Raw genomic sequence first — 25070 nt, 5'->3', positions numbered from 1 at the left:
AGTTTCCCCTCGAATTGCCTCCTCCCTTCCTGCAAGAGCCCCCAACCATCCCTGACACTTGATCTTTTTGGGGTCTGAGCTATGATCAGCTCTAGGACAAGAGGAAACGGCCTCAAGTTGTGCCAGGGGAGGTTGAGGTTGGATCTGGGGAACAATTTCTTCCCAAAGGGCTGTGTGGCATTGGAACAGGCTGCCCAGGGCAGTGCTGGAGTCACCAGCCCTGGAGGGTTGGACAGACGGACATGAGGTTCTCAGGGACATGGGGCAGTGCCAGGGGTGGGGGAACGGGTGGATTTGATGATCTTAAAGCCCTTTTCCAACCAAAACGATTCTACAATTCCATCTTCTCAGCATGTGAGATGCTGGAGCCAGGTGTTTAATGTACAGAATATTTTGGCCTGGTTACAGGTTGACAAAAGCCTGGATTGACTCTTACCTGAATCAAGGGGAACACAGAGGTAATTTACAGCCTACAGGTGCCAGGATTCTGTTGAGATCATCTCCTACCAGCCTGTATTTCTATTTCTTTGAACAAAAAAGCAGCGTTTATTTCTTGGACTAACTGACAGATCTCTAGGTGAGTCAGTTTGGTGCCCTGCCTGGTTTCTCAGTGTGTATCTCGCAATTTTATGCTCACAGAGGCTAAAGTAGAACTTTATTGCACTTCTGTGTTTGGCATTTACATCCTGTTTATGTAAATTCTTCAAACAGCTTGATTTGTAGTGGAGAAAAACAATTCTTGCTGTATCTTTTTGTCTTTTGAAGTGTCCATCCAATCTGGAAGAGGAGAACTTGTATGGAAATTAAGTAATTTGTCTAGATGTTTTTGTGAGCCTTAACTTTGCCGTCTTCCAAGAGATGCTGGTCATGTCATTACCAAACCTCAGACTGCAAGATTTATGCGCTCATTTTTCTGCTTGTGTCTTAAAATTTTGGCTGCTTAAAACTGATTGAAAGGATAAGGCTGGGCTAGAAATTGGCATTAAGATTTGGGAACTGTGTTTGTCATGTGTATCGTAGCCTTGGTCAAGTACGAATGGACAACAGCACCGTCAGGGTTTGGTGGGAAAACATGATCCTGAAAATCCATTTCATCTAAGCTATCCTTCCTTCCTGTGCTCTCTCCTCTGTTAATTCTCCCTTCTTTCTTGGCTGCTTGTTGCCAGAATCTGGCCATTTTAAGGCAAACACTGTCACAATTTTAGCAGACTGAGCCAGGCATGCAAGGGGAAAGAGTTTATTCAGGAGTGTCTTCCAGCAGGAAGCAAAGAACAGGAGCTAATTTGCCTGTGGGAGGGGAAAAGAGCAGTCAGATACAGGGAAGGCACCGCGTCATTGAGATCTTCAGTTTGTAATGAACAGTGCTTCAATTAAAAACACCCCTAAAAACGTGTATCTGCTCCAGAGAATGGGGAGAGCCTGTGACTCTGACCCTTCCTGAGCAGGCTGGAAAGAAAGCTGTTGTCAGCACTGGTGTAAAGTCACTGTGCTGGTATGAAAGCAGCATGAGACTGTTCCAAATGCCTCACAGTTTTAATGATCTAAGCCTAATAACATCCTTGAAAGTTAGGCAAGCCGGATTCTCATCTCCAAAAGGGAAATCACAGACATTTTCACTTGCACTTTGAAAAGAAAACATCTGATAATGGCCACAGCTTTCTCTCTGCTCCCCTCAGATTCCTATGAATCACATCGACTGAAAATGACTTTGTTAGCTTTGCAGAGCTCTGGGGAGGACAGGGGTGTTTTTATTCAAGTTTGGATATTGTTAGTACACCAAACACCTTTACATCTCCAGCTCTGACAGCAAAGGAGTCAAATGAGTGTAAGAGAAGATGTTCTGAGTGGCAGGTGCTGGCAATGGTGTGAGAATCTGCAAGGAGGATGCAGCAGAGCAGGCTTGGTGCAGCTAAACCTCAATGATCTTTCTTGTAGCCAGTGACATGGGAGGGAGATATTTGTGTCCTGTAAACTGTGATTCTTTGTTCCAAACAACTGGGCAATTTCCATGGGGGTGAAGGAACTTTAGGGACAAGTCTAAACACCAAATACATCTGAATCCATAATGAGCAGCCGTTGCTGCTCTGCATCACGTCCTTCAGACATGCAGGTTCTTCGCACCTCCAGCTTCAGACAGTGAGTGTTCGGACAGATGTTCCTCAGAAAGAAATCTGAGAAAGTGTGAAGTCATATTTCAAGTATCTTGCCCATGATTCATATCTGTGCGATGAGAACCTGGTTGCTCCTGACCATTCCCTGCTCTCACCACAGTGCTGGTCAAAGGGACCAGCTGCAGTGCTACAGCTGCTTCTGTTGGGATATGACATCAAGGAGCAGAAACATCAGCAAGGGAGGGAAGTTTGCATCTGTCCAGGGCTAACTCTTCAGAAAGAGGACTTGGATAGGAAGGATCTCTAGTATTCATTTCACTGACTTTAATCAGCCACCTGATTAAAGGTGGTAAGCAGAAGAACTTTGATCCTCTAAAAGGCATGTCTACCCGGTGGTTTCCAGGGACCCTTAAGTTTCTCCCTGTCATTTTCTGTGTCATTCAGCTTCTTCCAGACACGTTTACTCCCCTGTACCACTACATTATCTTTGTTACTAGCTGAGGTCTGGGCTCCAAGGTGCACAGCAGGCGGTGTTTGGGAAGGGGCCACCCTAGCTGGTGCGTCCTGGGGTGACCTCTTCTCAGAGACAGCACTTCCACCACTCACGTTCCGCAGCACGCTCTGTGGCAGCTTCTCGGTGTGGGTCACCCACTCCTTCATGCAGTCTAGAACGATGGGGATGAGGCTCACCACACCTCCGTAATGGTTCTTTGCCTCGTTACAGCTCAGGTGATTCACAACATCATGAGGGTATCTGTGGGACAGAAGGAAACAACTGGCAGAACAGTCCCAGGAACACAGCCCTGGAGAGCCCACAGTGTCACCCTGAGAGCCCCTGGCAAGAGCAGGAATGGACAGACAGCAATAGGATGTGGCACGGACAGAATTACACCTTGAGAAACGAGTCATGCCAAACACAGGACCCTGGCTGTTGGGTTAGGGCTGGGAGAGGTCAAGAGACACTTGCTGGCACAGAAATGAGTTACACACACAGCGCAGGAGGTGGAGGTATTTGCCTGAGCATTGCGTGGGGCTATAACAGAACTGATGGAGAAGCGGGAATCTGTCTTTTTACGGCAGTCCCGCAGCACTGAAAATCACCTCAAAGAAACAAAGCCGATGGAGAGACCTACTTAGCTCGGATGGCGCTCAGGTCGTTGCTGTGGCTCAGGAGCAGCTTGCATCTCTCCAGAATGCCGTTGGTTATGTTGTTACCAGAATGCACGGCTTCCAGCTTCTGGCAGAGCCTGCTTAGGTCACTGCAGATGTTCAGGAACATGTTGAGGATACGCCTGTCCGTGGTATTGTTACAATAATGGTCCATGTAGGACTGTACCTGTACATGGGGAAAGACAGGGTTATGCGTGTTAAATTAATATAACTTATGCTGCAGAGTTGCTTAGGTTAGTGATGAGAAGCTGCTTTCTCTTGTGACTCTGCACTATGGAAACTGCAATACCAAGGCAGGTAGTAAGATTTCTACAGCGTGCCTGAGATGTTTGCTGAAGAAGGCTGGGGTGACGGATCTGCTCGTCAGCACACCAGGAGCCTGCCTCTCTCTTTAAAGAAGTGTAGGAGTGCTGCAGCCAGAGCCACAGCTCTGCTCTGGACCGAGCGTGAGGGGAGTTTTGTGTCTGCTCCAAGCAGGGATCCCTCTGCCACAGCCATGGCTGCCTGTGCAGAGCAGTGAGCAAACCGGGAATGGTTTGATGTGTTTGCATCGTGCGTTCTTCATGGTTCTTTACTCGGCACCACTAGATGCGCCTGCCAACTAAACTCATTTCACTTAAATTGTTCTTACTAACCTATTAAAGCAATGGTATTCCCTATTTGCCTTGAACGCATTGTTACTTAGAGCAAATGGCGTTGCATGATGAAACATTATGCCCAGAGATTACGTGAGTGGCTGGTTTGAGCCATAACTGGACTCTACCACCTTTGGTGCTTTCTGTAAGATTTCAAGACAAGAAGTAGCTGTTCCAACATGGGTACAGCTCCTGCATACAGAAAAGCCGTGCTTTGTGCTTGGGCAAACCCTCAGCAGGTTTGTAAGAAAAAATGCCCCCTACGGGGCCATTTCCAGTGCAGATTCCTCCTTCCACACTGTTTGCTGAGCGTTGTGTCCGTGTGAGTGGCAGGATTTTTTATCGCTGCTGTGAGCAGAAATAGTTCTAAAGCGAAGAGCATTTTAGCCTGGATGTTCACCGGTGGGATAACAGGACTTCTTGTTGTCTACATCCACAGCAGAGAGGTAATGCACCTGCACAACCAGGACAGGGCCCAGGACATGAACGGTGCTTACAGGGGGTGCCCAGCTCTGCATCAGCCAAGTCCTGGCCCTGGAGCTGTGGCCGGCGGGCTCACAGAAGCCCCTGCGCTGGGCCAATGTCATGGTCACCGCCAGGCTCTGCACTGCAGGGACACGCTGGGTGATCCGAGTCTCTGGCTGAAGCAGTGACTGAGGAGCTTGTCTCACAAAACCACCTGGACTTCGAGTTTATACCCTGCTGCATCCCCAAGTCTTCAGGAGCTGTTGCCATTGCCTGACCACAGCACACTCTTCAACCTTTCCCCTGCCTGTGCTGTCATCTTTTCTCTGAGACATGTCATCACTCAGCACACAATCCGCTGCCACACGCAGCTTTATGGGTTAGAAATGCAGCCATATTCCCAGCTAGGTGCAATATATATTTTTCTCTAGTTTCTGTGTTTGCACTCTGGGAAAGCTGGCAGTCAGGTCAGCTGCAGGCTGAGTGCACACATATATCTGCACCTGTTGCTTTTATTCTTGTGCAACGCAAAATTTAAAATAGGAGAATTGCTCAATATCACAAAAATATTGGCAGTTTTTAAACCAGTGTAATGTTATCTAAAACCTCAATGCCTATTTTTGGAAAAAAATGGATCAGCATTACATTTGCCTTGATCTTCTTGATGTCGTGAGCAAAGCCCTTATATTAGAGAGAGTCAGCCCTCAGAAAAGATAACCAGCTCACTTCTGTGTCCTAATCCGAATAACAGCTTGGTTTTCACTCTGGCTTTGGCATCCACCTGGGTTTTGTGCCTGAGTTCTGCTGTCTCGCATCCACAGTTCCAATTTCCTTTAGGTTTTACTTCCCTCTCTGTCTGCCACTGCTCTAAGTTCTTCGCACCACTTAAAACATCCCATGTTATAAAAATTCCAAGACAATTCACTTACCAGCCCAGAAAACCCCTCGCTCACTTGGGACTTTCAGCCCTCAATCCATCATCCTACCTCGGTAACACAGCCATTATTTTTAATAAGCTCTATAGAAAGATACAGCAGCACCGATACCAGGGGGAAGAGCCACGTATGCTGGTTCCTACACGTTAAGGATTACAGATTCCACGTGTGGCTGGGGAAGGAAGGTTGGCTTGATTGTTTTCTTGTAGCCTGTATTTTTGGCTATGCCTCAGCAGCAAAATGTTGGTGTTAAACTAAATCATAAATTGATGCTCAGGAATAAAATTCCTTCTCCACAAATGGGAAAACCTAACGCAGGTACTTCTCTTCCCTGCTTAATCTTTTGCCGCCGGTTTGCAGAGTTACAGGCCAAAATCACTATAGAGTTTTTGTGCATCTTCTGTTAGTAAAAACATTTATTCATCCCTGAACTAGACCCAAGTGCACGGCAGCGCCGTGTTGGTCCCTGTTCTCATCGGCAGAGAACTTTGTGCTGAGCGCTCTGTACCTGGCTGATGCTCGCCACCGGTCTGATCAGGTCGTGCGCGTTCTCTCGGGTGTGCTGCAGCGCCCCGATAAACGTGAACTGCTGCTGCAGGAAGAGCTTGTAGTTCTGTTCTATATTTCTTAGAGCCTCCTTTACCTCATTCATGTTTTCTCCCTCCTGGGTTTTGGGAGAGAAGGAGAGAAAAGAAGCTACTTTTTAGAAATGATGCAGTTGTACATATGTCACTCTGTCTTTCACTCGAGTTGGAAATGTGTAGGTTAGTAGAAAACTTTTTAAAAAAAAAAAAAAAAAAGGAAGAGATATATTGTGTTAAAGCTCTGCAGTCCCAGGGCCCCAAACAGCAAGTCAATGAGGTAGTAATGATGCTGCAAAAAGAGGCAGAGAACCCAGCGGGGAGCACTGACAATCAGATGCCATAAACCCTAGTGGGTCTATTGTAAACATAATGTGGCGATGCATCAAACGCAGCGCGGCGAAAGGCCCGAGGGGAGCGATGGCTGCTCTTACCCGTGTAAAACCATTGCCCAAGTGGCTTCACAGCTCCGACACTCCAGGAAGGTGGCTGGAGGAGCTGGGGGGCCGTGGTTAACCCCATCCCTGCCCGCCCGAGGGGCTGTTTTTGACCTGTTTTGACATTGTGCTCCGGGGCAGCCTCGCCTGAAGCCTCCACCCCCCACCGGAGACCCGCCGGCCCCCCCAAGCCCCGTCCTGCTGCCCGGGGCCTCGTCCCTTCGCTCCCGCCCGCCCCCGGCAGCCCAGCGAGCCCTGCGGCTCCTACCGGCGGGCGGGCAGGGGCGGCAGCCGCGGCGAGAGCGGCGGGAGCGGCAGCGGCTGAGCGGGCCGACCGGGCTCCCCCGCGGCCTCTCCCGCCGCGCCGCCGTCACCCCGGCAACCGCGCCGCCGTCTCCTAGCAACGCCCGGGGTGGGGCGCGTCGCCGTTCCATGACGCCAACCCCCTCGTTGCTGTGACCGAGGCGGCGGTCGCGCCCCGCAGCGCTGAGTGGGGCGGGGCCTCGGCGCGTCGCGGTGTGGTGACGCACTACTTAGCAACGCAACGCGGCGGAGCTGGTTGCTAGGGGCGGCCATGGACGCCCCCGCCCGGCCGTGGCCGCCGCCGGTGGGCGCCTACGCGGAGGAGCGGGAGCTGTTCCGGCTCCTGCAGGTGAACGGGCCGTGCCCGCCACGGGGGCACGGCGGGCAAGCCCCACCAACCCCTCCGGGGCGCGGGGGTGGCCTGGCAGGCCCGGGGGGGCGGTGAGGGGCACCCGGCCCCGGGTCTCCGGTTTCCTCCCGGGGGAAGCCCCGAGCCAGACCCGGCCATGGGGAAGGTTCCCGGGGGGAAAGCGACGCGGCCGTTCCCCCCGCAGCCGGTACCAGGCTCCTGTGGAAACGCGCGGGCGGGTGTCTGAGGGAACGTGCGCTCTCTTAATTAGTTAATTTATTTTAATAATAGCCTGGCGCTTGCAAGGGTTCGTGCATGTCAGTTTTTGCGGAGGGTGGTGAGTCCGGGCAGGGAGGAGGAGGAAGGAACGAACCGAAAGCGGGAGCCCCGGGCGGCGGTTCCGCCGGTGCCGGGCGCGGTTACCCCGGTATCCGCACCAGATTGTTCCTCCTGCTGCTGTCGGGGCGTTTCTGCGGAGGCGTGTGTCAAAAATACACCGAACTGCGCTGCTGACAGCGTGGGGATTCGGTAAATAGCAAGACGGGATTCCCTGCCTTGTTCTGTACGTTTGGAAAAAGCCCTTTTGTGGAGTTTGTGTGGGGGATTAAATACTCTGGTGCCGTTCGGATGTGAGAACCTGTTAGAGACACTCCTGTGTGCTAACTCGGAACTCTGCTTTCTGTGCCGTGAGGCCTTTTAACTTCTTCAGATCTCACCGGAAAACACACAAATACTTTTTTTTCCTTCTTTTTTTCTCTCTTCTCTTTTTCATGTAACTTCAAGGCCATTTAGTATCACCGGTGTGGCATAATATTAGTGGTTTTTTTTTAATGGAAATACCATATTTTGGATGCCACGAGGCATTGAATGCAGCTGCAGGACCTCATGTTAAATAAACTGCTTGTGGCATTTACTCAGAGGGCTGTTTTCTTTCCGTGCTTCCCTTCTGTTGTAGCAAAATAACGGTGCAAACAAACACAGCTTGAAATTATTGTCCTCAACTTGAAATGTTTACAAAGCCCCAAATGTGAAACCTAAAACATGAGACTCAAACCATGACCCTCCCCCGGAGATGAACAGAACTGCTGGTGTGAAATTAAACTGGATAACATGAAGCGTGTAAGTGCTGGTAGGATTTGGGAATGAAACAGTGAAAGCATCAATTAGTGTCGGCCTGAACAATTTTGCATTGTAATAAGACCAAATATTCTAGGCTTGTTATTTTTCTGATAACTGTACTGCCAAATCCTGATTTTTTAATTTACATAAATGTTGCTGGAAAGTAATAATTTTTAAATTAACTTGCAGTTAAAACACAAATTTCATACTTCATGCTCTGTGTTCCTCAGACCTTTAAGCACAGAACTGCAATGTGAAACAGTTTATCAACAAAACAGAGTGTTTTAATTATTCTAATGATAAAGCAGAAAACAGACCACACCAATAAAAGACAATCAGTTGGTTAGAGTATAAAATTTAATGGAATACACAGACTTTAGGGAATTTACTTGCGAATATTAGCGTTATGGCTGATCTTTAGGAAAAGATGTCCTGTTCCAGTGCGAGCATTTTAGTAGATAATCTAAGGCAGAACGTTAGTTGCTGTTTGATGTTTAGTTTGAACTGCACAATTTTGGGCTGTGCTGAAATGTCTGGTAAGAAAATCTCCGTGTCGGTCCTTCCCCTGCCTGTGAATCAGCACACGATCCCCACGGCTGTCGGTGGGAGCTGACGCGAGACCCTGTATAGCATCAAACATTTCAGATTAAAACGTGCTTCCAAGCAGACGTTCAAGGAAATGCTCTCAGCCTTTCCCCCTCTCCTTTATTCTTCATGTAGGAGGAAGACGAGTGCAGCTCTGAAAGTGAGACGTGCTGCTTTGGTTGTTGGGTTTGTGTTTTCTGCAGTTCCCTCGGCTGGTTGGAAACTTGCGGGAACATGGTCGAGAGGGTTTAACCTGCCCTGCAGACACTAATTGAAGTTCACTCTGCTTTTGAAACTCCTCGTATGGTTTTTATGTCAGTGCTGCCTCAACCGCTATCGACACCAACTGCTCAAGCCAAACCTTTCTGGTGTCTGTATGTGCCACAAATAAGCCAAAGCAAATAGGTTGGGGGTTTTTTAATTGGCAATTTTCTGACCATGCTTTAGTTTAGTTTTTCAGCATCTAAAATAGGTTCCTTAGTCTCAATTTTATCTGTGAAAGGGGCCTTGAGAAAATAAACAGACATTTATAAACCCTTCAAGATCCTCATTGTAACATCGCTGTAAAAATACAGCTACATTACATTTTCCTCTGACTTTGTCCTATTTATTTGCAGAACATGGTTGAAGAACTATTAATTCATAAGCCAGATGATCCCATTCAGTTTCTGATAGACCATTTGAAGCAAAACAACGCTGATGGTAAGTGCAAACCGAGACACCATAACTCATTCAATTCCTGGTTAAAGCTGCGCGTCAGTCAGCACACGACGGATAAAACTTCTCAGACTGTGTCTTGAGGAGGGGAAAAAAAAGGAAAAGGTGAGCATTTTGGAATAGTTATAGGTAAGATGCTTTTAATTTCTTTTTTTAGTGGGTAATCTAATAAAAAATGCACTTTAACAGTTATAACAATGAAACCCTCTAAGGGAATAACAAAGAGTTCTAGTGTATCAATTATTAATGTGTTCTGTGCCCCATCTGATATTTCCTGTTGTCTTTAAGCTCGCTAATTACTCCTTTTGTCAGGTGTAAATTTGGTTTCCTATTCTACCTGGGCTGGCAGATTCTCTGGGTTTTGATTAGTTCGTTACTCGCTGCTGTTAATGAGTTGCAGTGCTCAGCGGCATCTCGGCTGCAGGAACAGGGAGCTCGCATGTCTAACAAAACCCCGCAAATTGAATGGGAAGCCTGTATTCCGCACAATGAAAGCGTGTAGGCTCAATCAAATTATTTGATTTACAAACTGTTCACCCTTAGGCAGATTATATTTGGATATGCACAACTGAACTGTAATTTTAGTTCTGCGTGAGCTGTCAGGGGTAGCTGGTGTCACGGCGCTTTGATGTTTCTTTAAAACCATAGTAAACCATTATGAAAATTCTGCTGCGGCGTCAATGAAATCATTATCACTAGAGGTGCGTGAGCTCTTAGTGGTGCTGATCAGATGGGTGTCGATTGAAATGCTGCTAAATATGAGGGAAAGAACAAATCCAATCCTGCAAATTGTGTCCAGCCTTTTCCCATGCAGGCAGCACGAGTAATCAATCTGCTTTATAGACCCGTGGAAAATATGGGGAAGAATTTAATGCAGTTTGATAAAATTTCTTTGCATTGAGCTAACATTTGCCCTTAAGCCCCGTGGTGTTATTTGAACAGAATTAGGCAGGTTTCCGCTTCATGACTTAGAGCCTAAAGGTAGAACTACAGCAGCTGTTTGTCAAAGGAAAAACGCGTCTGCTTTGGGTTTGGAAAGAACTATTAAGAAAGGAAAGGAACTCCAGTTAAAATTAAAGCCTAAATGTTGTTTTAAGAATAAATTATATGGAAAATAATGTAACAGAAATCTGTAGCAGAGTTGATTTTATTTTTTGATCATGGCAGAAGGTGCTGACTATTTAGAAGGAAAAAAAAACCTTATTAGAGCCATCAGTGGAGTGATGAATTTTCATGATCTTGCCTTGCTAGACAGTTTTAGCCCTAGAGGAAATTTCAAACAGAGATGTGTGGAAAAGAAGCGTTGCATCTATCCCAGGTGTGAAGTTAGAACACCTTTTTAATTAGTAATAGCATCTAAAGTACTCTTAAAAATATAAACAAGTCTAATGATGATTGCAGCTTACAACCGTCTCGAAAATCTCGCAGGTCAAATGTGCGGCTGCGTGTTTGAGCTTAAGGCTCTGAAATATTGTTCTAAAAACCTTAAACACACGCAGACTGATAATTCTTTCATATACAAAGATGATGGTTTTCTACAGTGTTTCTTGGTTTGTGCTAATGAGAAAAGCTTTGAGGATCCAAGGGGCGTTTCTGGGAGTTCTTCCTTTACAGCCAAACCCCTGAAGAATGTGAAAAAGTTCTGCAAGAATGTTCATCATGTTTTGTACTATGTGCTTTTCCTATTTGACAAAGGATTTCCCTTACAAGTTAAGCTAATTTTGTCACATTAATATTAATCATTGAATCTTTTGGTCTTAAATGGAACTCAGTGTCTCCAGCTTTTTTGTGTGTGTTACTCCAGGGTTAATTTTGTTATTACTAAAATCATTGTTGAATGTTAAAACTCGCTTTACTTGGAAGAATAAATCCTGTAACGTGCCATCAAGACTAAACATGGAATGAAACGTGATAAGTTACTGAAGAAAAAGGCATTTTCTAGATATTTCTGACTTCATTTGGCTGCTGGTTCAGCCATCCAGTATTAAATACTGATGGGAGGGGGTTAAACGTGACACACAGGGGTGTCCTGGTTGTGCCCTTGTGTCATATGTTTAGGGAAAATGCTTTAGAGGAGTCTTACAAGTGTGCAAATGAGTAAATCAGTGAATTACGCTGCCCCATCTGCTGCCAGCCACTAAGCAGAGAGAAAACCAGATTTAGTACAAAGTGAGCATTTACAGTAGCCCTGGGCAATATTAAAGCATGATATGGTGTATATAATGGTATGTTTCGTTTTTTATCAAACGTTTGTCCAAGAAAGCTGTGTATTAAAGCTTCAATACCTAAGGGTTTTCTTGTGAATTTTAAATCACGCTCCTAGTTAAACCTCAAAAGGATCTGTGGATGGAAAGGTTTTTTGATTTTCTTTGAAGTGGTTTGAAGAAGTTGATTAGTGTTGGCACCCGAGCACTCTTTTATGACGCTGTTTATAAATAATTCCTAAGTACCGGGCTGGAGTTTCAAGGTGTTAGATTAAAAAAAAAAAACCCACCACCCTAAGATTTAATCACATTACATTTGAAATAAATTAGGTGATAAAAACAGCTGATGTATCCTTTTAAAGTATTTTTCTACATTGTGTACTAGTTCTGTTGCACTTGCAAGAACCAATAAGGGGGGAGTTTTCCTTAAACCTTCCAAGTCAGATAACTTTGTAAAGATGAATCTGTAATTTGGGTTTCATGTATGTTTAAAAATTGCACCTGCCCAATAACTGTTAAGCGCATGGAAGGGCTCATAAAAATACATTTCACATCCTTCCCTGTCTGCTGCCATCAGACTCTGTGTCTCCCTGGGTTATCAGGAGCTGGAGAGGTTTTTGGGCGAGTAGATCCCTCCTCTGTTTTGACCTGTGTTCCCAGTAAATCCTCATCAGTCCCTTCAAGACTGGGGAAGGGACTTGAACACAAGCCCTGTGGGGAGAGGCTGAGGGAGCTGGGCTTGTTTAGTCTGGAGGAGAGGAGGCTTAGAGCTGAGCTCAGCACTCTCTAGAACTACCTGAAGGGCAGTTCTGGCCAGGTGGGGATTGGGCTCTTCTCCCAGGCATCAGCAATAGGACAAGGGGGCATGGGCTTCAACTCTGCCAGGGGAAATTTAGGCTGGAGATTAGAAAGCAATTCTTTGCAGAGAGAGTGGTCAGGCATTGGAATGGCTGCCCAGGGAGGTGCTGGACTCACCGGCCCTGGAGGTTTTTAAACTGAGATTGGCCATGGCACTTAGTGCCATGATCTAGTAAACGGACTGGAGTTGGACCAAGGGTTGGACTTGATGATCTCCGAGGTCTTTTCCAACCAGTCGATTCTGTGATTCTGTGAAGACTGAGATACATATAGGTATATGTATATATGTGCTTACGTGGCATATTTAGTGAGAGTATTAATCTCATTGGCGATGGAGATTAAAAGAAGGCCCAGCTGGCACTTAGTGTTTCCTCTTTCTTCCTTTTCCCCAGTGGAGCCCAGTCCTGGCATCTCCATTCAGGCAGATTTCCAACTGAAATAGTTGTTTGATTGTGAACACTTTTGTGTTATGCAATTCAATAGTGGGAAACTGGTTGGGATTTTTGCTCTTCTGCATCTCTACATTCACTTATTCTTGTTTCGTAGCTCCAAGGATTTGTGTACTTGGTCCAGCTGCTTCCGGCAAAACGACAGTTGTAAGTGTGCTGCCTTCGGTGTTATAATACATTTACCTTTGTACTTTCTGTTGCACTCAGCACTTGTGAAAATGTTATTCTGGGATAAGAACGTTCAGAATCATCTAAGTGATAGAAGAGCACAAGGCCAGTGGAAGGGTGGCTTTCCAAGGGATACACCGGTATATTTATTACACTGCAGGTTACATGGAAATGTTGGAGTGAGCTCTGTGAGAACTCACTCGGGTACTGGTAGTGATACCGCGACAGAACTTTTCCTCCCACGTTTTCCCAGCGTTTTAACAGGACTAATTAAGCCGGGAGAGGTACTGTAGTCACACATGTGTGGTATTCCCATATTGCGGATTGCTTAACTTACGTGGTCAGTTGTCCCTCATGTCCACTGGTACTGCTTAATCAAAAATGTCCAGGTTTTATTTGAACATCTCCAAGTTTTATTTGAACCACAGAAGCTTTGCAGATGATGGTGCTGTGGGCATGCTAGGAAGAACGCTTTCTTCTTTAAAATCTGTGTTGTAGTCCAGTAGATGAAAAAGCCCGTATTGAAAGCTGTAGATTCTTGAACATCTTTCTAACAAGCTGCTCAAAGTTACACATACAGTCTGTTTGCTTAAATGGAAGCCTAGGAAAACACCCTCTGTCTTTCTGCAGTCTTCTGAAAAAATGCTTCATTTTCTTTCTAGCTATTTCAACCTGTATTTTTTCCTCTTCCCTCAGGCGATGTGGCTTTGTAAACATTTGGATGCCATACGTATCTCTCAGGAGACTTTGTTACTGAAGGAAACATTAGCACTGACAAAGGAAGCAGAGGCATATAAAGAAAGAAAACAGGTGTGTAAGAGAGTATAATTATAGTTCTCATGTCACAGAAGAGGAATTTTAAGGCATTCCCGTGATTTCCACTGCTACGAATTGAACAGATCAGAGTAAATGTTCTTGTATCTATAGTGGTTTGTGCGTTGGCTTGTGTATATGTAGGTGCAGGGTCTTTTAGAGAAGGGTAACTTCTGCTAGATAAGGAAAGAAGAACAAGGATAAAAATGTATCAGGGCATAGAACAGGTGTAGGAGAGGACAGGAGAGTGTAAAGTAACGGAGGTCCTGAAAATATTAACCTTAGATATGAGCAACAGAATCGAGAGAAGGGCAGGTATGCACAACACAAAAAAAGGTTCATTATGTCATAAACCCAAGCATCTTCTACTTCAGCGTGTTTGAGAATCTCAGTAAAATAAGTGTTAATCTCTGAGGTCTCCTTTGGTACAAAATGCTCTGGAAAATATGTACACAAAGAACTTTTTTTTGATCTGACAGAGCTGCTTGGTTGTGCGTGTTTGATTTCTCTGCAGTGTGACAAGAATAACTTCCTTGGTGCATTAACTCCAAAGGAGTATGACAATCCAGTCAGTTATTGAAAACCCTCAAAGCTCTCAAGCTGAGGCATCAGAAGATCATTCGGTTCTTGAGTTGATACACTCTACCCAACTCTGAGTACCCGGTTTGCTACAAACAGGTTTTAAAATCCATTCATGCATCATTGTGGGCCTCCTAACTAGTGTTCAAAGGAGTTGGGCCAGAGAACATTATTTCCAGATGTCATGGCTCACAGGATTAGTTGTATTTGTCTTGTTATTAAAGGCTGGTGACAAACAGATTGGAAAAATATGTTGAAAGAATATCCTGCATTCACAGAAGCATCTCTGCTGCTGATTCCTTTCTCCAGACATCAAGGTGTTCCACAAGTAATAGAATGAAAGAAGTCTGATTTTCTGTGACTCTCTCTAGCAAGTCCACTAGTTTGAGGGTTTTTTTTTCTCCCTGGTCACCTATTTTCATAAAAATGAAGATGTTTCCTATCTGTGAGAATTCTATATCCCTGCTAAATCTGACTGAAATTGATCAACAGATTCACAGAATGTCAGGGATTGGAAGGGACCTGGAAAGCTCATCCAGTGCAATCCCCCCATGGAGCAGGAACACCCAGATGAGGTTACACAGGAAGGTGTCCAGGCGGGTTGGAATGTCTGCACAGAAGGAGACTCCACAACCTCCCTGGGCAGCCTGGGCCAGGCTCTGCCACCCTCACCAGGAAGAAGTTTCTTCTCAAGTTTCTTCTCAAATTGTCACCGAGAAGAGCCTGGCTCCATCCTCCTGACACTCACCCTTTAGATATCTGTAAACATGAATGAGTCCCCCCTCAGTCTCCTCTTGTCCAGCTCCAGAGCCCCAGCTCCCTCAGCCTTTCCTCACACGGGAGATGCTCCACTCCCTGCAGCATCTTTGTTGCCCTGCGCTGGACTCTCTCCAGCAGTTCCCTGTCCTGCTGGAAATGAGGGGCCACAACTGGACACAATATTCCAGGTGTGGTCTCCCCAGGGCAGAGCAGAGGGGCAGGAGAACCTCTCTGACCTACTGACCACCCCCTTCTAATCCACCCCAGCTGCCATTGGCCTTCCTGGCCACAAGGGCCCAGTGCTGGCTCATGGTCATCCTGCTGTCCCCAGGACTCCCAGGTCCCTTTCCCCATTCAGAATTTGCTGAGATGGTAGATGACATGATACATAGATTTATTTTTTTTTTCCTTAGGCTGAATTCAGGGTAGTGTTTATTTTATACTGAATTACTAAATTAAGTTTGGAGATGCCTCAAGTAAAATACTTAAAGATCTGAGAGGAAAGAGCTCATTGAACTCACTGAACTTACTGGCAGAAACATTTGCTTTGGCTGGGATGATAGAAAATAATCCTTATTGAGAATGTGTGCTTTGAAATCTTCGTTCTAATTATTAAAGATTGTTTTGCTAGAATCATAAATTTCAACTTAGAGGGGGAGAATTTAAAACAAAAATTCCCTTTGGTTTAATTACTGTAATTATTAACATATTCCAGACCATACAGATGCACTTTCAAGGGTGTCCTTTTGGGCTTACTTGATTTAAAAAGATGGATGGTGTGGAAGATGAAAGTCAAAAATGTCAGTGCTAATCAGGTAGTCAGGAGCACCCGAAGAGCAGAACCTGGTGGTGGTTTAGTGCTGTGCAGTTTGTTTTTGAGATGATAGATGCTAGAAGAACATTTTTAGTAAATCATCTATTTGGTTCTTTTACATGAGTTTGATTCTTCAATGTAGCTCTTAAAATGAGGAGGGAACTCCTTGCTTCGTCTAAATCGATGCAAGCTTTACAATGACTTCAAATTGTCATCTCAAGAGCTGTATCTTCCCTTACGGACTCATGTCCGCTGGCTCAATCTGCTGGTGCCGTAACTGAGCCCTGGTTCTGCTGAAACAAGCGCTAAACTTGACTCCTCCGGCATCCGCAACATCCATTAGCGCTGATGGGGTTTGGGTGTCTCTTAGGAACAGAACAATAGCTGCTCGTGCTGTCCTGGACACATCCAGGGCATTTAAAAGTTGCAGTCCTGGGCAATGCAATTTAATAAATGGAAAGAGGAAAAGCAGAAGCTAAGACTGTTTTTCAAAGCGTGGTGTGAAGATCATATAACGCAATTTAATGTTGTTAGAGGAACTTTTCAAGCATATAAGGTTACTGTGGTGAAATTAACCCTAGTGCCAAAGGTCGTTCATTTTTGGGTCAGTAGATCAATGTTATTAGATCTGGGCAAATGCTGCAAAAAGGTCTGCAATTGTTTGTTCACATATTTTACTTACCTTTAGCCAAGCTTTTATCTCCTGTGTTCGCTTCCAGCGAACATTAAAGCATTTAAGATTCCCTGGCACAGGAATTCAGGGAAGGTGTATTTAAAGTATGAGATTATTCTCTGAAGCTCAATTTTTCGAGTTGGACATGCAATCATTCCCTAACACACACCTGGCCACTTACTAATGAGCACAGCTCAGGTAGTGAATTTTAAATATTGACTGTTCAAAGCAAAATGTGATCATTCTGCATGTAAAAATATTCCAAAAAGAAGTCAAATATTTTTGAATATTCAATAAATTTGACGAACCGTGAGCTATCGATAAATATTCCATGAACCAAAAAAGAGGCTACATTTTTGGATAAATCATTGCAAATTATTCCCTCATCTCTAGTTATTATAATGTTAATAGGAAGCACCTTCAGGTTTTTCCTGTAGCAAAGTCTAATGATGAGCTATTGCATGTTTCACTTTTCCTGTTAACTGGATAAAATAAGAAGTTGAAACAAGTGTGGTAATTGTGGGCTTGTGGGATGGGTGTGCTCTTAACGCTATACTAAATTGCAGTTAAGGTGTTTGGATACTGCTTAATGACTTTAAACTGCTTTGCAGTTGCATCATATACCCATAATATAGCATATAAGAAATATACTAGAAGAGAGGCAAACCCAAGGCATCCTTATCTATGCATGTTCAGTGTTCTAATGTATTCCAATGTATTTTCTAGCTGTTTTCAGAACAAATATATCCAAAACTTCCAATAAAAATGTCTAGTGAAAGTGCTTCCCCCCCAAAAAAGTGCAGCAGTTTTGTGAAAAGATCATTGACATGAACTCTGAGTAGAACAGGCATCTGAGGTGAAGTATGATGTCCCTGAAATAACGTGGGATATTTAAAATTAATCATGAATGCGTGCGGTTTTTCAGCAGGATGGAAATAGTGATTAAACCAGCGGATACAGGAAAGTGGTCTGAACATAAAAACATAAAATACCATTGCAGCAGCTCTCGCCGTTAACTACACGGGGTGCTGGGACAGGCTCGGGTGGCCTCGGATAAGATGCGGTTCTGCAGTTGTCAAATGTACGTGTGTCATTGTCCATTATTGCACATTTCTGGGAGGTGTCAGGTCTATCTGCAGGCTCATGATGTATTCCTGTGAGTGTTTATGAGAGAGACATAGTAAGTGTTCTATCTGATATGTATCAGATTTAATGATTTCTAGTTGAATAATTAAGCATTCTACAAGCAACCTATTGAAAAGGGTTTTATCGGCCACTGCTTGGTATGAGGCAAACTGACCGATAGACGAGACTGGAATGGAGCTGCAGAGAGCAGAACTAAGCCACCGAAATACCCACATGTGTGTCTCGATCATTTTTATGCAATAAACCCCGCTCAAAAGACAGGACTAAGAATACCACCGCACTGAACTAAGTTAGTCTCATTTTGGTTTCAAGTGGCTTGGCAAGGCTGAGCAGAACGGACCCCCGGCGGTCGGTCGCCCGCCTTGACGTGACACATCAAAGCGGGCAGCGAGCCGCTGGCTGTCCCCGCAGCAGCGTGTCACCTTTGCAAGGTGACAGGCTCAAAGCCACCGAGCCGAGAGGCTGCGGGAGGCTCTGACGTGCCACCCTATGGGACACGCTGGCTTTCAAGAAACACAGCGATTGCTTTCAATTTTTTACCTGCTTGGATGTTGCCTTATGAATGGCTGATATGAGGAAAGGCACCAAGAACTGGGGACAGCAGAAATGAAACAAGCAAACCCACTGCCGGGCTGGGCCACCCGCTCCGTCCCACAGCCAGACGGGGACTGGTGACTTTAGTGGGTTCCGGAGCGCTTGTTCCACTTGTCTGGCAGCATTTCCACCACTCCTGGTGAAATTGTTTCATGATCTAATGAAGAACATGGTGGTGAAATCTTCCCCATGGTCAGCCACATTTTCATTTTATCCATCTGCATCCTTTACTATAACATAAACCTACAGAAATCCTCCTTTTTTAACCTTATGCCCTTCAGATGGTTTGGTTAGAAAAAGAGATTGGAACCCACAATATGTGGAACTGTGTGGAACAAAGAATCAAGCTCACGTGGGAAAGGGAAAGGTCATTTCTTGACTTGGGTAGCAGAAAGTCTGATTGCAGAATTTTTTCTGAGCATTCATTTTTACCAATAGTGACAAAATGAATGAGACAAAACCAAGGCGTTTAGTCAAATGATTAACAGCTGCTCTAACTGGAATGGCTAGAGTTTTTCAAGTCTCTTTCCCCTACATTGCTCTCTAATAGGTCATTCCTCTACTTATACTGGAACCTGGGGTTGTTCCTGCCCAGATTCAAGACTCTACACTTGCCCTTGTTCTATTTCATTAAATTTTTCCCTGCCCAACTCTCCAGCCTGTCCAGGTCTCTGGATGGCAGCACAGCTTCCAGTGTCACCACTCCTCCCAGCTTGGTGTCACCAGCAAACTTGCTGATAGTCATTCTATTCCCTTGTCCAAATCGTTGATGAATATATTGAATAATATAGGCCCCAGTACCAGAAACTCTTACCCAGCAGTTCTCTGTTTAACCACACAAGATGTTCTCGTGGATCCCTTTGCAGGTTTGATGTCTGTTGTGTTAGTGTGCAAAACTTGGCACCACTTCCATGTCGGCGTGCAAAAAGCACGGATGTAGGCTTTGTGTTCAGCTTATCTTTAACACTGGGGTTTGTGCCCTTATTACCACTCTGATATATTATGTTAATGACTCGGGACTTGCACAGATTGATTGATTTATTCATTTATAAGAAGACATCTCTGTTCACCTTTAACCGGAATACGCCTGCACGGTAAAATTCCTTTTGAACTCAATTGTGAATATTCAGCCTTTTTTTTTTGGTCTTTCTTTAGAAAATTCCCAACGCGCTTTGGGCCAATCTGATCCAGGAACGTCTGTCAAACGTGGACTGCATCAAACAAGTAAGAATTGCTCCTCAGAGGGCCGGTGGATAAGCACTTACACAAGTCGTGAGGAGTAGTTAGCATTCCGAGTCCCGAGCAGAGGAGGGAATGGGGGCAAATCTTCGGGGGCTCTGGAGTGGATTGCTTTCTTGAACATCAGCAGAGGGAGTTTGGAGCTTTATTAACAGGATAAAGGGGAGGATGAGAGTATGCATATGCTAATCTTCTAGCACAGAGATGATCAAAGGCTGAACAAGCATAGCTTTGTTGATTGCCTGGGGCAACTGGCAGAGATATAGTGGACAAAACAGATAAACAGAAGATATATAAAAATCAATATGTTAAGATTTATACTCTTCTTGAGGAAAGGGGAGGGGAAGAGTCTAACATTCCTTATCTAAATTTTCTTTATTTCTCATTGTGTCTTTTTTTCGTCCTGTATTAGGAAAAACTGCATTTGAATATGTTATCTTCTGAGTAATAATGAATATGTTCACTGTTAGTTTACACAAATAGGCAACTGAATAGGTTTAGCTGTATTCATAGATGTGTAGCTTTTCCTCCCTCCATGTATGCTAAGCCTTAATCAAAGTAGAAACTTTTAACATAGAACCAAAACAGAACTTAAGTAGATTAATATTGGTTGAAATTAATGTCTGGACTCAAGGAAAGCAAAATCTCTTTCATGTGTTTCCTTTAAAATCTCTGATGTTGTTATGGTTTATTGAGTCCGTAATCGGCCCATTATAAGGGATTATTTATAAAAGACATACTAATCTAATGGATAAAACTCTGTTTCTGAACAGTGCCTAAATACAGACTGCACATTATTTGATGCACTTCTTGAGAGGAAAAAGTCCATACTCCAAAGTGGGTGTCATGTTCAGGAAGGACCAAACAGGTTTTTTTTCAGATAAACATCGACAAAACTAGTAAGAAAAATTGAAAAAAGTGTTTTCTGCCCCAATTGAAGATTTTGGCTTTTGTAACTCAGATAATGTGAATGGTTGCCAAAGAAATCTTCACGTGCACCCGTGCAAAGTCAACTGTCTTGGCTTGAGCCACTGATAGACGTGGCTTCCAATGAACCTGCCTTGTGTAAGCTGGGTCGGATGGTCGATTACAGGGTATGAACAGCGGAAAGGATAACTCGATCAGGATGGTAATGAATAGCTGGGATGTAATCTCTTAAATTGTGCCTGCCTGCCAGGTTTGCTGGAGGACATCTGTCTGTGTCATATTTCTGGTGTGAGCAAATAGCTGTAGCAAAATCAGTAGCTTAGAACTAGCGATAGCTAAACTTCGTCCTACCACATTCTCTAATCCACTGGTTGCATGAGAATTTAATTTAGGATACTATCTGCTGGTGTTTAATGTTATGGAGAAAAGTCATTATGCTAAAACAAACCCTTTCTTGCCCAGCTAATGTTGTTCTTTTGCCAGGTCATAGAAGAGTGTGTGACAGTGTCCTCATTTGCATGACAGTGCCCTTATTTGCATAGCATTATCCTAATTTGCATAACAGTGCCCTATTTTGCATTGGGCAGTATCCTTTTCCATCAATAGAGAAAGCTCTGAAGGAGTAAAAATAAGTTAATGTGAGTGATTTTGGAACAGTTCATTGCGTTATCAGCTGAATTTTTGTGGTTTAGGATCCTGTGTTTCTTGCTCCGTGCTTCAGCATCTGATTTTTGGATCCTTAGAAAGAAAGGGGTAAAGGGATTGGCAGAAAACCTAAGGGTTTTCAAGTTTTCTCTACAAAATACTGTACAGCTCCATAATTGATCTATTAATCTTGAATTTGCAAAGTAGAATTAAACTTTCGCATTGCTAGTCACTGCGCTTGAATGATATGGGTCTGTCTGGTTTCTCTTAAGGTCTTTTTAGCGGAGCTTCTTTATTTATTATTTAGCACACCAGATCAAATATTTGGTAGTATTTTATGTATTTGTTTATCTGTGCTGAATCCACACAGGACTTTGGCCTTTCAGTTGGCAGGAGAACCTGTTTAAAGACACGCAGGTGGTGTACCATCGCGTTCATTTTTGTGGCATTTTGAATTAAAGAGCGTAGCTGAGGAACACTTGAGCAACCAGTGTTGTCAGCTCTGGATATACCAGCAAATGAGCAGGAAAGAAAAAGACAATGAATGTCAACATTTTTTATGTAAGCAGTGCAATGAGATATCATGGATATACAGCAAGTCAGGTGATTGTATGATTTACCGCCTTGTCCTTGTGGCAAGACGTGGAACATCTATCTTGAGTGAAACTTCTCCTCCAGTGAGTATGTTTAAAATAGCTTTAAACCTGTAGAAATGCAAGTAAGTTAGAGGGGTGATAAACCCAAGAGAGAAACTGCTCTTCTGACTGTGAACTGCCGGGTTTTAGGCTGGTTTCTCTCCCCACAAGAACCAGGGGGGAAAAAATACCCTTTATAAAGCTTCCCTGACATTCAGCAAGCACGGAGTGGATGTTATTGGGCTAGTTAAGGTTTCGGCTATTTTTAGGAAAAACAGGGGTTGCGATGGTTATTAAAAATCTTATTAATAGATAGTAATTCGTGGCCACTAAAACTTCCTCATATAGTGTGTGTCTTTTCCATTTGCAAGGGGATCTATGCGTTTTAATTGCAATATTTTCCTTGCGTGATTGGAAATAGAATTAATACAGTGGATTTTTTACATCGTTGGACAGATTTATGCCATTTCTTTCAAAACATGAGTCAGCTGGTTTTTACTGAAAATGTTAATGGATAGGAGCAGTATGTTGGACCATAGTACCACCAGCTGTCTGTTTTATTTCTCCTTGTGGTGTCATTGGCTTGGCATTAATTGTACAGCTTTCATCCCACTGACGCTAGGAACACAGGATTTTTTGTGCCATTGTTTTGACACTCACAGGTTTATAGATGTCACCGGCATTCTCTAAGGAGAACATTTTTATTGATCAACAGCTCTGCCGAGACCCTGTGTTGTGTGTTCTTCTAATACAAATGTAGTTGGGACTGCGAGGGATCAGATGGGTGGGTGTTCCAGCACACGCGGAAAACTTATGGCAAGCTTTATGTTAGAACCTGGGACTTGTGAAGCTGATACGAAGGCTTTTCATCTTGCGGGGTTAGTCCATGTTGGCTTCGGCACCTCCGACTGTTGTGGAGGGAATTTACAGAACTGGGGAAGACTGGTGAAGAGATTGCTCCGTGGTGAATTCGGGAGAGAGAGCGGAGCAACCTTCCTCATGTCTTAGGACCATTTAGTAACTAAACTTAGGGCAGTGTTTCGCATGAGTAGTGGAATAACTAGGCTTCATTTGGTATTAATCAGTTCACAAGGGTAGCGGCTATCCTTGAAAGGGAAAGCACAGAGAGCAACAACTACTGGTTCTTTCTGGCTTTACCTTGGCAGATAAAGATCATCATCAGAGATTTTTCTGCAGAGAGAATCTGCCTATTGACCACCTTTTTTTGTTTTCCAAGAAGAATGTGGATGCTTTTTTAATACCTTTGCAACTTATTCAACCTACGAAAATAATGTGGGGAATAAAAGGTTTATTTCTAATGGGAGGTTTGGTGAAGTTGGAGTTTCTTCCACCACCCATGCTGTTAATGATGATGGGCTGCAGGAGCTGGGCTGACAGTATTTCTACTGCACTCTTCAGCCTGGTGTTTTCTGAAAATCTCAGGAACTTTAGAACCATACTATTACTATTATCAGTAAATCTATTACTGATTTTTTTCCCCCCATTATTATCTGTTCCCTTCTTCAGGTGGGATTGAAAGGCATGTAATACTTTCTCAAAAACACTGAACAATGATGTGGGAAAACGGTTGTGATGACCCATTTTCGCAAAGGCAGGAGTATTCATGACCTTTGACCTTCATGCTTCTGGCTGAGATTTCTTTCCGATATACCACGTCATTCAGTATTATTTCTTTGCGCTATCCCTTTTCACTTTTCTAAAGCAATGTCAATTTTGGATTCTATGATTAAAAAAAAATGGGGATGTGCAGATTGAATAACAAGGGAGAACTGAATACCCAAGCCATTATTATTGGGGCGGAAAGTGTGAAGGTGTGTAGGCAGGTATTGTAGCCGAGAGCAGTGCGCCAGCAAAGAAATTAGATTTACATTTGGGAACGACCTCGGGCATTCCCTTTTCTCCAGATTCCTTAAATCTGGAGAGAAAAGTGATGGCTTTGAAAGTAATTCCTTGTTGCTGCTTTTCAGCGTGGCCCGGGGCAGGGAGCGCCTGGCATTCCGGCAGCAGAATGCTGCATTTACAGCAGTTCTCATGCGGGAAAGGATCGAGGTTCCCAGCTGAAAGAGAGGGACCAGTGACCACCGAGGAAAGGCACCGTGGAATTACTTTTAGCCTTTGTTCCACCCTTGATGTGATCAAGTGCAATCCGTGCCTGGATGTAAGGTTACTGCTATCAAGAACAAAAAATAGACGGCTTCTTAAAGAAACAAATTTACCATGTGAAGTTACTAATTACACTTTCATGATAGTCAGGAGGGCAAAAAAGACCGGTGTTTGCATAAAGCATGATAGGCATATTTTAAGTCGGGTCTTGCTCTGCTGTGTCTCGCTTCCTCTCGCTCCGTTCCCAAGCCACACTCCCTTTTTACTCTCTATTTTTTTTCTTTTCTCTTTTTTTTTTATGTGTGACATCTGCTTGGAGCTTGTCCCTCCTGTGATACCATACTAGTGCAGCTGTTCAGACCTCCAGCTCCGAGCTGTGCACGGGGTGCCCTGAGCATACGGCCTTTTTGATGTGTGATAAAACAGAACCAAGCCACTGGGGGTATGGAGAGGGAATGCAGCAGAATATCAATAAACCTGTTCTGAACAAAGCTGCAGCTCTGTGGTGGAATAGACATTTCACTGAAGTGTCAAGTAGACGGATAATGTATTCTAATTAGGGACTGACTGATACCCTGGAACTCGGAGACCTTTGGAAATAAGATCCAAAATGCGAACTATTTTTGTGGAGTGTGTTTATTTTGTTTAATGCCTTAGAACATATTGTTGCAGGAAGATATTTATTCTTACGTGGCAAGAACTTTTAGTTATAAAATTGTTTATTGCCTGTTTTAAGGACTGTTGAATTTTTTATATGCACCTCTTGAAGTTTGCTATACATTGATAAAAACCCCAGTGTTCTCTGTTTACTGCCTGTTGCCCAGTATGTGATTTTGAGCAATAAGCTGTATCGACATCAGAAGCAATGGTTTTGTGGGGTGGTTTTTCTGTTTTGTTTTAGTTTCCAAAAGCGTTGCACTTGGAGTGGAGAAAATGCACCAGATTTGTGTAAATTGCCATAGATTTATTGGCTTCAGACCTCTGATGCTGTTTGTCCCTAGAAGAGGATCTGGACCTATATATATTTGTTGTACAA

The 25070-nt window shown here is 44.1% G+C and overlaps 2 protein-coding genes across 2 annotated transcripts in view; one reads left to right on the top strand and one right to left on the bottom strand.

The window, feature by feature from the left end:
* Positions 1-720: 720 nt before the first annotated feature.
* Positions 721-6637, bottom strand: SPACA9 (sperm acrosome associated 9). Its single transcript, XM_082067923.1, has 5 exons — positions 6603-6637; positions 5825-5980; positions 3245-3447; positions 2718-2865; positions 721-1287 (listed from the first exon to the last, which is right to left on the bottom strand). Exons 2-5 carry the CDS (start codon positions 5966-5968, stop codon positions 1279-1281), a joined length of 504 nt encoding a protein of 167 aa, XP_081924049.1. The 5' UTR covers positions 5969-5980; positions 6603-6637; the 3' UTR covers positions 721-1278.
* A 260-nt stretch (positions 6638-6897) lies between these two features.
* Positions 6898-25070, top strand: part of AK8 (adenylate kinase 8) — a 62097-nt gene continuing 43924 nt past the window's right edge. Inside the window, exons 1-5 of the mRNA XM_082067830.1 lie at positions 6898-6986; positions 9308-9392; positions 13016-13065; positions 13783-13896; positions 19620-19688. Coding sequence (XP_081923956.1) covers positions 6909-6986; positions 9308-9392; positions 13016-13065; positions 13783-13896; positions 19620-19688 — 396 coding nt within the window. The 5' untranslated portion in view covers positions 6898-6908. The remainder of the gene's footprint in view (positions 6987-9307; positions 9393-13015; positions 13066-13782; positions 13897-19619; positions 19689-25070) is intronic.

Source organism: Streptopelia decaocto (assembly GCF_964273445.1).
Source record: "Streptopelia decaocto genome assembly, chromosome: 17".
Classification (NCBI taxonomy): Eukaryota; Metazoa; Chordata; class Aves; order Columbiformes; family Columbidae; genus Streptopelia; species Streptopelia decaocto.
Note: the sequence above shows the minus strand (reverse complement) of the source record. Positions and strands in the feature narration are given on the sequence as shown.